The 12,467-nt window shown below is 42.6% G+C and overlaps 1 protein-coding gene and 1 long non-coding RNA gene across 4 annotated transcripts in view; one reads left to right on the top strand and one right to left on the bottom strand.

The window, feature by feature from the left end:
• COL6A6 (collagen type VI alpha 6 chain) overlaps positions 1-12,467 on the top strand; it is an 89,075-nt gene that overhangs the window by 1,485 nt on the left and 75,123 nt on the right. Inside the window, exons 1-4 of one of the 3 annotated variants that reach the window (XM_075921926.1) lie at positions 1,466-2,113; positions 7,255-7,329; positions 9,542-9,637; positions 10,916-11,536. In XM_075921926.1, coding sequence (XP_075778041.1) covers positions 9,571-9,637; positions 10,916-11,536 — 688 coding nt within the window. In that variant the 5' untranslated portion in view covers positions 1,466-2,113; positions 7,255-7,329; positions 9,542-9,570. Of the gene's footprint in view, positions 1-1,465; positions 2,114-7,254; positions 7,330-9,541; positions 9,638-10,915; positions 11,537-12,467 lie in introns of those variants that run through there. The other 2 variants (XM_075921927.1, XM_075921928.1) reach the window with 2 other exon arrangements.
• The window catches only part of LOC142827285 (uncharacterized), a 39,621-nt gene that overhangs the window by 6,892 nt on the left and 20,262 nt on the right, over positions 1-12,467 (bottom strand). The gene's annotated exons all lie outside the window — the stretch shown is intronic.

Genomic DNA, 12,467 nt, shown 5'->3' with positions numbered 1-12,467 from the left:
AAAATGGGAAAGGGAGAAACATTTTAAATTCCCATATTTAAAAACCTAACTCAAAACAAAATTTCTGAAGTTAATCAACACAACAAAACACCAGATTTGAATATAAATAAACCTAAAGTTTTGATCTGAACCACTGTAAACATTTCCAGCAAAAATTTGAAATATAAAGTTTGTTTGAATTTTTTTTTGTCACAGAAACCCCTTTTCTTTCTATCTTATTACTTCTTCACTAGCATAATGCCTGTGCAAAGTGACAGTTTCATGTTCTGGCAAAATGATTTGTTATTTAACAAAAGTAATTAAAGGAAAAACATTCAGAAAGTCCTAGAATCCCATGACCGATTGCCTTAACAGTAGATTTGGCACAATGTGATTTTAATTTTTCAACACTTTTAACTGGTATCTGTGGGGTTTTGTTTAGTATTTTGATGTCTAGCTATTTAAATGTTCACACTTGTGCAAATACAACTTTTAAACACTTTCTTTTTCCAGTCAATATTGATTTAAATTTTCAGAGTTGCAGAAAACTAGGGGGGAGGGCCAGACAATTATTTAATGACAGCACATTTTAAAATTAAAAAAAAAAATTAACTGTTAAAACACAATTTTTCATCATAGTATGTCAAAATATACAAACTAAATAACCTTAAATCAAACTCTAAGATGTCCTCTAGCAGGGGCGATGTACATCATAGGCAGGGAAAGGCATTGCCTTCCCAAACTGCCAGGCAGAGCCCCACTCACACTCTGCCCCCAGAACACCTACTATAGGCAGACTGGGGGTGAAGAGTTGCTGTTCCCAGTGTCTGCCCTTCCCATGCCCTGGGGACAGAGAGGCTAGCTCTACACACCCTTCTCCCTCTCTGTGGTTCTGGGGCAGGGCCTGGGCAGAAGGGGTGTGGTTCGGTGCAGGACTAGGGGGCGTGCCTCCCCCAGCTCTACCTTCAGCCACAGCCAATGTTTTTAGCAGCATTTTGTTTATTTTGCTTCTCTGTAAATTTTGATTATGATCAGTGGAAGTGTGTGTGTGAGAGAAAATTAATCTTGTTCAACAGCTTTAGATTTGAAAATCTTATCTTTCTAAGCCTTCTTATCAGCTTAGGGCTCTTTCACTTTCAAATAAATATCTAGTTTTAGCTTTTGTTACAATGTGACAACAGTGGATAAGTGTATGTTGCACTCTTCATCATATATCTCCTCCTCCTCCTACTACTAAATTCCAGAGTAAGTTGAACTTATTTGAATAAATTACTTCCATCTCCCAGGACTGCCCATACTATCACTTTTTTTCAAAAGCACCCAATTTTAAAAAGATTTCCCCATATATTATTGTATGCAGCTATCAAGTATACCGCGTTATCTATGTACTCCTTTTTTAAATGCCCATTTCCTCACTTTACATGTAGGAAATGCTCTCTTTTACATTAATGGTTACTAGACTATTCAATGATCACGTCTATCCACTTCTAAAGAAGTTCTGTGATCTCACAGGATGTACTGTATTTATATAAGTAAAAAATGAAATTTCCAAGAACACAGGATAGTGCTTTCCAGCTAACTAGCCCTGTTAGAACATTCCAAAAAAATGTGTGAGTGAATTGAGACAGAAAATTCATTTGGTATATCTTCAAGTCCTTTGCAGCATTACTCCTTAAAGAGGCATGAGGTTACCTCATTATCCTGACAGTAAAAAGAACTTGTTGTAAGAACAACTGGAATGAATTAATAAAGATAAAGTAAGAAAACATCAGCACCCTTTCTAAAAGTTGCTGGATGGGGATAGGGGGAGAAACCTTTCCAGGGGTTACAAAATGTACAGAAATGACTGCTGGTCAAAGTGAAAATCAGGTTAGTTGGAAACCCAGAAGAGCTCTGAGCTTCACCCTCACAGCTGCTATTGCTGGCAGGAGCTCAGCACTAAAACCAACCAGTGAGGGGAGAGATTATTTCTGGTGGTTTGGAATTCTTTGAAAGCTACACATTTTAATTTTCCACATGGGAGGGGATTTATGGCAAACTACTGATAGATTTTCTTTTAAAAGGGTTTCAGTCTTTTCTGAGCCACTTTGTAGGGTCTAAAGTTTCGGACAGATACACGTCTTCCCTTTCTGTGGTAAGTATCACATACCGTGTTAGGTGCTTGCCAAGGAAAACTACTTAATTTCATTTCATTTTGTGGCAAACTTTTCATTTAAATATTCTGTTAGTCTGAAATATTCATTCTGAAGTTTTGGTAATATTCAATTTTTCTTCTCTCTAATCTCTTGAATTTGTTTTTTTAATATGGATCTTTATCGGTTTATCAGTATATTTTCTCCCCACTTGCTTTATTTATAATACAATAGATAACGCATGTGCACATATTTAAATTTAATTTTTAACTCTGAATTTCCTGAGGATGCAATGCTCATTTTTAAGATAATTACAGATTTTTTTGTGATGATTTAGACTTTTAAGTTACTGATATATTCATGCAACACTAATGCCAGATTAATGTTTTACTTTTATTTTTGTCCCCCAATATAGTAAAGAGGAGGGGTGGGCCGGTGGCTAAGGCACTGGCTTAGGATGTGGGATTGTAGCCTGCTTCAATTACCTTCTCTGCCATGGACTTCCAATTTTACCTTGGGCAAATCACTTAGCCCCTCTGCATCTGAGATTCCTATCTGTAAAACTAGCACAGCACTTCCTCAGATGGGTGTTGTGGGTATACATGCATTCACGATGGTGACATGCATTGAGCTTTACAGGATAAGAAGTGTTATACAAGAAAGAGGAGGTGTTATTAACACTCCATAAGGCACTTTTTTCTTCATCAGATACTGATAAATATGTACCCCTTAGTCTTAGTCCTACTCTAATACAAAATTCAACCTCTATAATAGTAAGGTGGAACGATGTTATATAGATATGAACTGTGTGAAAGTTAGATGGGCCAGTTTCTTGATACAGAAGTGTATGAGGCTGAAACTAAGATTTTTGTGGCAGAGCACAAGCTTGCTGAAATCGGTGTACATACGGCTTTTCAGTATCTGCTGGAGATGGAAGCAAGAGTCACTGATGTTGTTGAAGGGTGCAAGGAAGTGGCAACGAATGTCAGAGACTTTTCCCTTCAGATCTTATTTCTATGTTTTTAAGGTTTAGGGCAATGTGAGTCTCCTGCTGCAGTCTAACTATGATGAATGTTTCTGCTTGTGTTAATGTACTGTGATATTTATATAATGTGTATTAAAAAGTAATGGTTTGCACATGAAAATTTCAGCCTTTGAAAATCTAATATTCCCAATATGATTTCCTTCTTATTCAGATCTGATGTTTCACAAAACTCCAGCATTTATTCTTTTTTAATATTTGTGAAAAGGAAGTGGTGGTGGGGGGGATGTAGTTCGTCCATGCAAGGAAGCTGCACCAACTATCTGTCCTAGCACCCCCGGAAGCTCATCGCATCACTAGACAGACATCTTTATGGGAGGTGGAATCAAAAAAAGGAAAATTCACTGGGTAGATTTTCCCACTAATGGTGGCTACAACAGGTGTACAACTAGCTTTTAGTCTGCAGTAGCTGCTGCAAAGTGGTTCGTAACCCAATTGGGATCTGAGCAAAGGATTCCATCTCTTATGTGCTTCCTTTGGAGCAGGGTGGTTTTTGATGGGGGGGGCCACTCTAAGATTTTGTTATGTGGTCAAGGGCCACACTTTTCTATGGAAGGGATGCAGGATCTGGGATGGAGGATGGGTGCAGAAGGAAGCTCAGGGTAGGAGAATGGGGAGGAGGAGAGGATGCAGGGCTGACAGAGTTTGAGTGAAGAAGTAGATTGTGATCTGGGGCAGGCGATTGGGGTGCAGGGACTGGGTGTGGGTGTAGGAGAGAATTCTGGCCTGGGAAGGGGTGTAGGAGGAGGTGCAGGGTCTGGGAGGGAGTTGAGACCTGAAGGAGAGAGGAGGTGCGAAAGGTTTGCTAGTGACTTGTGACCGGAGGGGCTGGTGACTCAGGTCAGGGAGTTGGGGAAGGGAGGAGGGGCATGGGTGCCAGAGGCAGGCTGTGGCTGAGAGGCACTTACTTAGAGGGCTCCTAGCCAGCAGCCCGCAGGACCCTGAGTCAGCCCCCTGCCTGCCACAGCTCCAGGCTGGTCAAAAAGTCTGGCTGTCTCCTCTGGGTGCTGGGGGTAGGGGGAGGATTCATGCACTGCCCCTACCCCTCCTCCAGCAAAAGCTCTCAGCTCCCAGTCAGCCAACAGGCGCTGAGAGATTTTACTGGGGGGGTGAGGGCAGCGCACAAAGCCTCCCTCACTCCCTGCCCCAGCAACTGGAGCAGAGAGCCACAGGGAGCAGCCATCCGCTTTAAGTGGCATGAGATTTTTCTGAAGCAGCTGACTGGTCTGTGCCTGAGGGTCCTGGTGGGGCAGCCTGTGGGTCAGATCGGGTATTCCTCAGATTGGACCAGGTGGGCTATGGGCAGTATCCAGCAGCTTGGTGGGCCGGATCTAGCCTGTGTCATATCTTTCTTGCCCCTACTCTAAAGTGTACTCTATTTATTCCAGCTGTGCAGTGGGTCCCGGGTTAGAACTGATGAGCACATTGGCTTAACAAGTGTAGCCACAGCCCTTACAAAGCAGACATTGATTAGAACTGGAATAAGCTAGGAACAAAACAAGTTGGCTTCCATCCCTTGTATGACCAGAGACTTCGCCCTTTGCTGAGACTTCCACTAGCACAGAGACATCTAGTGGTCAAATAACATACCTTACAAGAAAATATCACAGTACGGATGTTAGCACCATGCTTCATTGCCAAATAACCCAACAACCTGTCACTCGGATTTCAGAGAGACACTTCGTTGTACAGTTGCCACTATAAAGCCTTATTCTCATTATGTGTTTTCTTTATGTTTAAATAAGTGTTAATAGCTATACACGAGGGGCACATAAAACACCCTATTTACATGAACTCTTAGTGGTTTCTTTATATTCAGTCTGAAATGCAGAGAAATATGTAGCTGGATGGAAGTGGAAGCATTTGAATGAAGCTGCCTTTCATCACTGGAGAGAGCCTGATGTGTTTTATTAATATTTATAGTGATCTTTAGTGTGGCAATGGTATTCAATTACTTTTTCTGGCACTTCAAATGAGGCAATGTCCAAATGTTGGCAAGCCAGTGGCTCTTTTGGTATTGCTCGCTAGTAAAAGTACAGCAATTACTGACTGTTTTAATCAGCAGAGTCACACTGCAGCCCTGTGACTCATCTCTGGTATACAATTAAGCCCTGATTGAAAGTGTACCCTGTATGTTGAAATGTATCAACACATTAAGGCGATCTTGTGCCAAAGCGGCTGCTTTTGCGCAAAAACATGCTGCCTGTCTACACTGGCGGGGAGTTCTTGCACAAGAACACTGATGTTCTAATGTGTGAAATCAGTGCTTCTTGTGCAAGAACTATGATGCTCCCGCTCAGGAATAAGCCCTCTTGCACAACTGTTCTTGCGCAAGAGGCCAGTGTAGATAGGCAACATGAATTTCTTGCGCAAGAAAGCCCAATGGCTAAAATGGCCATTGGAGCTTTCTTGTGCAAGAGAGAGTCTACACTGGCACGGATGCTCTTGCGCAAAAGCACATCTCCTGTGCAAAGGCACATGCCAGTGTAGACGCTCTCTTGCGCAAATACTTTAACGCAAGAACTCTTGCGTTAAAGAGTATTTGTGCAAGATCGTGCCAATGTAGACGTAGCCTCAGTGTTTGGTTTGTACTTTTACTATGCTCCTATACTGTCAGACAGGCCACTAGATCAAACTCTGCTAGCATGTAGCTCTTGAATCTATTTATATAGGAGTCCTATTACCCACCTTTGAGCAAGGATGGAATCTGTATGGAAATCACTTGATAGCTAGAAGAACAGTTACCTTAAACCACCAAGGTTCTTCAAGATGTTGTCCACATAGAAAAGAGATTGAAGAATCTCACTAATTTGAGTCTTCATTAGCAAAAGAACTGAGAAACAGTTGAGGCTGTCCCTTACTCCTTATGCCCTGGGCTACAACTGTTGCAAAGATTCTTGGGTCACAGATATTGATCTACTGGACACTGCTATTCCAAAGAATCTCACCTTATGCATAAGGGATGCAATGTGTCCAAAGAAGGACAGCACTTCTCAAGTAACTGGAGTTACTGTAAGGTTCATAACTTTCTGGTGAGCAATGGCCACAACTCTGACTAATGATGCCAGCAGTTTCAAAACCTTTTATAACCGTGAGAGAAAGAAACATGACTGATGCTTAAAGGGAAACAAGAATACTAAATACTAGCTGTTGCATTGTAGGAGTATGTCAGAAACAATCATTAAGACTGTCAAACCTATATGCATAAATATTTTACTTAACCTAGGTTTTCTCTTGTAAATCAAAGCTGTTCTCTCATCCTCTACCCCAAATTAAACCTACACAGAATTTCATGATCCTCACTAATTACTACTAAATATAATTTAGGTAAATATGCTTCTCTGGAAAAAAAAATACTTCCATTGTTAATAAAAAGGGTTTTTGAGGTAGTAGCTATTTTGTTCTACAGTTGGGGGAGAGAAGTCTTACTGATTTACCTTAACTGCAAACCTTGTTTCTTTTTTTTCCAATGACATCTACTGACAATTTTTTGAAAGTTCAGACAGTATCCAATAAGAACATTATTATAGAAAAAAACCACTGTTGCAAGATTCATTCTAAAAATGGATCCATGTGGATCAACTTTTGTGAAAGGGTCAGTTAAGTTCTTATGTAGTTCACACACTTCACTGCACTTGATCAATTCCCAAGGCACAAAGATTTGAATACCATGTGTGTGCTGCTTTCAGTCTTCCACCATTAGTGACGCAAGCCTATTGTTAACATCACACAATAGCTGAGCTACCAATGTAGCATGCTGTCTGGTAGTCTGTGCCAGCCTACTGGCTTGCTTTAAAGAGTATTTGCGCAAGATCATGCCAATGTAGATGTAGCCCAAATGAAAAGGGTTCTAAATGAAATACAGGTGAAATCCATTTGCTCAAATGGCTTGGGGGATGTCAGGTACCTCAGAACATTGGGATAAGGGAAACTGGGAAAAGATATTTTTAGCCGTAGTTTCACAGTGAAATTTCATTGTCGCTGACCATGAGGACAAATCACACTGGGAGATGAAGTTCTCTGCACAGGTGAAATTTGATACTCAGTTAACCAAAAATGCAGATGCTCTGAGTAAGCAGTGTCCCCTCCATTTTCATTCAGGTAATTAGGATTTTCAGTACCTGAGGGTGGAGAGAGGAAGTGTTTACTGGACACAGGAGCCTCCTTAATACTCCGGTGAGTGAAAGGAGCTAGAAGGAAGATGGGGTCCCTGGAAGCAGGGTATGACATGTTTCCCCCCTACCGCCTTGTAGCCTGTCTTATCCCTGCCTCTCCTACCTGTGCTCAGCTCCTGCTCCCAGCTGGGGGCTCTGCTGTAAGGATGGCCTTGTCACTCATCTCTGGCTCCACCCTGGGCTCCTGATCAGTCCTGGCTGTAGTGTGCCTGTGCTGACCCATCTCTATGCACCTCCTTCCTCCTCTGCCAGGGTCTGGCCCTTGCTGGATCAGGGGATGCTCTGCAGCGGAGGGAGGGAAAGGGGCCAGAGCCACAGATGGTCTTCTCTTTGTCCTGCCAGGCACCTGCCATTATTTCCTGTTCCCCACTGGTGTTACTCAGCTCAAGCTTACCCCAGACTCCTCTCCCAGGAGCTCTTGCCCTTGTACTCTCCTGCCATGCAGCCCCTTTTCCTCCTGGGCTGCAGAGTACAAGGGCTCCATTTCGGGGAAGAGGGTGAAGGTAGCAGCCATATGCTCTGGGACACAGCTTGCTTTTCATCCCGTACCCTGGACTCTAAGGGAATGAGGGGAAAGTGCTTGCATTCCATACATGGCTCTCACACCTGGTGAAGGGAGCTCACCAGCCAGGTGTGAGAGGCCTGCATGCAATGCAAGCACTTTCCCCTCACTCCCTTAGTGTCGGGGGAAAAGGGTGAAAAGGAAGCCCCATCCCGAAGCATATGGCTGCAGTGACACCCCCCCCCCTCCAACCCCTCCCGAAATGGCGCCCTTGGCAGAGTGTCCTCCAACCCAGCAGGTGCTGGGCCTGGGCAGGGTGCTCAGAGGCAGGTCAGCATGGGAAAGCTGCAGCTGTGACTGGGCACAGGGTGGAGCTGCCAGAAGCCTGCTGCTCAGGGCAGAGATGGAATCGGGTAGTGGGGGCTTTCGCACAGTAGAAACAGGGGACAGAATGGTCAGCGGGCCAAACGGAAGGTCCTCATGGATCAGATCTAGGCCCCAGGCAAGTCACAAGTTGAAGAACACTGCAATGTCACCTGTGGAGCCTTATCCAGGGTTAGGGCCCCATTGTACCTACCCAGACAGGTTGTAATCTAGCAATTAGAAAGTACCAGGCAGGCAAATAACTGACAGACAAATGGAAGGGTCAGTGAGAGAAGGAAAAACTAATGGTAATGCCAGGCACATTTGGTTTCAGTAACAGCTGGCTGGTAGGCTAGTCAGTCACAGGTGGCAATAGTTCATAGGCTTGTATCTTTTGGCTGCAGTTTGCCACTTGTAGCCAACGGGCATTGCAAGTCTCTGTAGCTGCACAGCTGCTACAAACCAGAGCGGCCTGGTAGCAGCTTTCTCAGAGTGGGCCCACGGACCACTTTGAGAAACATTGTTTTAAAGGTAGGTTTCAAAGAGAAATCTCACAGGATACGGTGGTATCCCAGAAAAATTCCACCGTGTCCAGGGAGCGCATTTGCTCTTCTGTGCTTTTTTCTTTTCTTTTCTTTCTTTTCAAAAGAGCAAACCCGCTCTTTTGGAAGCCCCTGTATTCCTCATTTTACGAAGAAGAAGGGGGCTTTTGAGAGAGGTGTATGAGACAGTCTAGACAGGCCAAATGTCAGAAAAACTCTTCCAACAAAAGTATCCGAAAAAGCTACGCAAAATGCAGAGTACATTTTGCGTCACTTTTTTTCCAACAAATAGATGTCGTCTAGATGTACCCTAGATAGAATAAAGTGTCAGGAGGTTCCTCCCTGCATGTGGAGTGGCCTGGGAAAAAGCAGGAAGGTGATTCTGTGACAAGCGGATAAGTGAATGCTCAAAGGTGCTACTGGCAGAGTGAAGATTAGGGTCTGGAACATAATAAGAAACTAGATTTCAAAAGTAAGATGTCACTCCTTTAGTTGAGAAGGAGACTCAAGTGAGAAAGGGAAATGTCATCAAAATCACTATGAAAATATTATTTTAAATAGGTACGAAAGGGGAAGATTGGAGGCATTAGTGCCACACAGACAAGATTACAATAATTCATATCTGATGTCTTGGATAAAGGAGACAATGTATCCTTTACCATTTTCCTATTTATTTATGTATATTTCTTTAGGTTCTTATAACAGCATTTGTGGATTGTAAATTTCTTTATACCAGTGCATTATGCAGTCATGTTCCGGTATCCTTTTGATGATTGATATATGGGCTTTTTATTTTATTTCTCCAGAACTAAAGCTTGGAACATTCATTCATAATATGAAGATGCTGCTGACTTTGTTCCTCTTTCTTATTGGGAGTCAAACTTCAGTAACTCAAACACCTGGTATTTCCATATCCTTTGTGCTATATTACATGATTTTAAAAAAATAACACTATTTTCCCAATAAAAATGGAGGCAAGCCCTCTAAGTCAGGGTCTGTATACCACATGAGACGTTGTGTAGTAGAGTGAAATTGTGTTTGGCTAATGGAGATGGACATGGATTCGCATATTTGGTATGTCTAGACTACATTGCTCCGTCAACGGAGCCGTGTAGATGAGTTTACTAGACATAGGAAAATGAAGCAGCAATTTAAATAATCACCACTTCATTTACATAAAATTGGCTGCCGTGCTGTGCCTACCAGCTGTTTGGTGGCACAGCGTGGCAGTCTGGATGCTCTGTGGTTGACAATGGAAGCCTTTGTCGACCGCTCCGGTAATCCGCATTTCACGAGACATAATGGAGAGGTCGACAGAGGCTTCCGTTGTCAACCGTGGAGCATCCAGACTGCCCTGCTGTGCCGCCAAACTACTGATCGGCATAGCACAGCAGCCATTTTGATGTAAATGAAGCGGCAATTATTTAAATTGCCACTTCATTTTCCTATGTCTAGTAAACTCATCTATATGGCTCCGTCGAAGGATCCATGTAGTCTAGACACCCACTGGGATGATCAGTGCTATATCAGAAACTTTGACCGACTTCTGTAGATTAGAGCCAGATTCAGGGGTGAAAATACAGGTAGTGTATAAATGAAGTCCACACATATAATTAAATTATTTTCAAGTGGGTAACGAGGATTAAACTACTCTGTATGTGAAGAAGAATCCTGCACTCTACTCATGTGAGTTCTATTTGGCTCACTGGGATTCTACATGTACAATCTGCAGACTAGGGTCCTTGGTATAAATCCCAGGTACAAGAGTCAAATTGTGATATTTCATGTGATGTGAGTTAGGGTAGAATTCGGTCCTGGATGGGGGACAGATCAATATGATTGCTAGGGTAGCTGTGTTGCACAGTTTAGAAAATTTGCAAATAAGAAAGTAGTTCAGTGCAGCCCACTGCAGCACGATGATTTTTTGATTAAAATGGAGGGTTTTCAACTTCTATTGACTTCAGTGTAGGTTAAGGATGAAAAACAACAGGGTGGGGGCAATCGGCACTTGTGACAGGCGGGAAACTAAGCACAGAGGAGTCAGGACAGAAAGAAAAAGCAACTTTTGCCACTTAGTCACATACAACAGAATGAGACTCTGAAGAGGGATTCTATGCTTAGTATTGTAGAGATAAAGGGTAAGAAGTATGCAATAACATTGAATTTTCTGACTTTTGCAGCCTCTACATCTGCAGATATTGTCCTATTGGTTGACAGCTCTAGTAGCCTGGGAGACAAGACGTTCCCCTTTGTGAAGGCTTTTATTAGCAAAACGATCGGTCTTCTAACAGCGACTCCTACTCAATACCGTATTGCACTTGCCCAATATAGTGATGATTTGCACCTTGAATTTCAGCTGGACACCCATAAAACTAAGAATGCAATGCTGAACCATGTCAAAAAGAACTTTGTATTCAAGGATGGGTCAGTAAGAACAGGCAATGCCCTCCAAAAAGTTCACAGTGCCTATTTTAAAGGACCAATTAGCAGAAGAGACAAAAACAGAATTTTAGTAGTGCTGACTTCAGGAAAATCCAAGGATGATGTGGAAAAGCCTGCCAATGATTTGAAAAGTGATGGGGTAAAAATTATAGCCCTGGGGATGCCTGATACTGATCTTAAAGAACTGCAGTCAATGGCTACACCTCGCTTTTCGCAAAAGTTTCGCACATTGAGGGATCTTAGTATGTTTCCTCAAAACATGACCAAGATAATTGAGAGTGTTATTCAACCACCCCCAGATGTTATTCAACCACCCCCAGATGTTATTCAACCATTCCCAGATACTAAGAAAGGAGAAGGTAAGAAATGCAATGCTATGAATTGTAATCATAAAGACTGGGAGAAATAATTCAGTGCTAGAAAGAAAGACACCTTGAACATTTTGGGCTAAACTTACAAAATATTAAATGGCATGCACATTTTTAAAGTAAGAAAAGAACAGATATGTACATGCCCAAGTACTTCTTTGTACAGAAGGCCATGTACCGCTGATGTTGAAAAACAATGTCTATTGATTCATGCCTACATGCATGAATGGAAAGTGGGTGGAGTGAAGCTGTAATTATTCTTGCATATTGAGTCATTTTAAAGAGACATAAACCAAAACCTGATTAGTGGGCCTTAGGAAGAACCTTTTCCTTTGGGCTTCCTCTAGAGTGGCTGGTATTAACCGCTGCCTGTGACAGGAGGCTGAAGTTACAGGCACTGCTAATTTGATTCAATATGGCAAATTCCTGTGTTTCTAGATATATCTGAATAAGGGAAACTTTTGAAATAATTTACTAGGGATTGACCAAGAAATAGACTGTTAGTATTAACCAGGAGTCCTGTGGCACATTAAAGGCTAAGTGTATGTCTACACTAGCCATCCTAGTTCCAACTAGGGTGGCTAATGTAGCCATTAAAACTTGCAAATGAAGCCCGGGATTAAAATATCCCGGGCTTTATTTGCATGTTCCTGGGTGCCGCCATTTTTAAATGCCTGGTAGTTCAAACTCCCTGTCCGCGTCTACACGCAGCACAGGCTAGGTAGTTCAAACTAAAGCCCCTAATTCGGACTACCGTTACTCCTTCTGCAATGAGGAGTAATGGTAGTCCGAATTAGGGGCTTTAGTTCTAACTGCCTTGCCCGTGCCGTGTGTAGCCGCGGGCAGGGAGTTTGAACTACCAGGCATTTAAAAATGGCGGCACTCGGGAACATGCAAATAAAGCCCGGGATATTTTAATCCC

The sequence above is a fragment of the Pelodiscus sinensis genome, chromosome 2, assembly GCF_049634645.1.
Source record: "Pelodiscus sinensis isolate JC-2024 chromosome 2, ASM4963464v1, whole genome shotgun sequence".
NCBI lineage: Eukaryota > Metazoa > Chordata > Testudines > Trionychidae > Pelodiscus > Pelodiscus sinensis.
The sequence above is the reverse complement of the archived record's forward strand: the minus strand, read 5'-3'. Positions and strand labels throughout refer to the sequence as shown.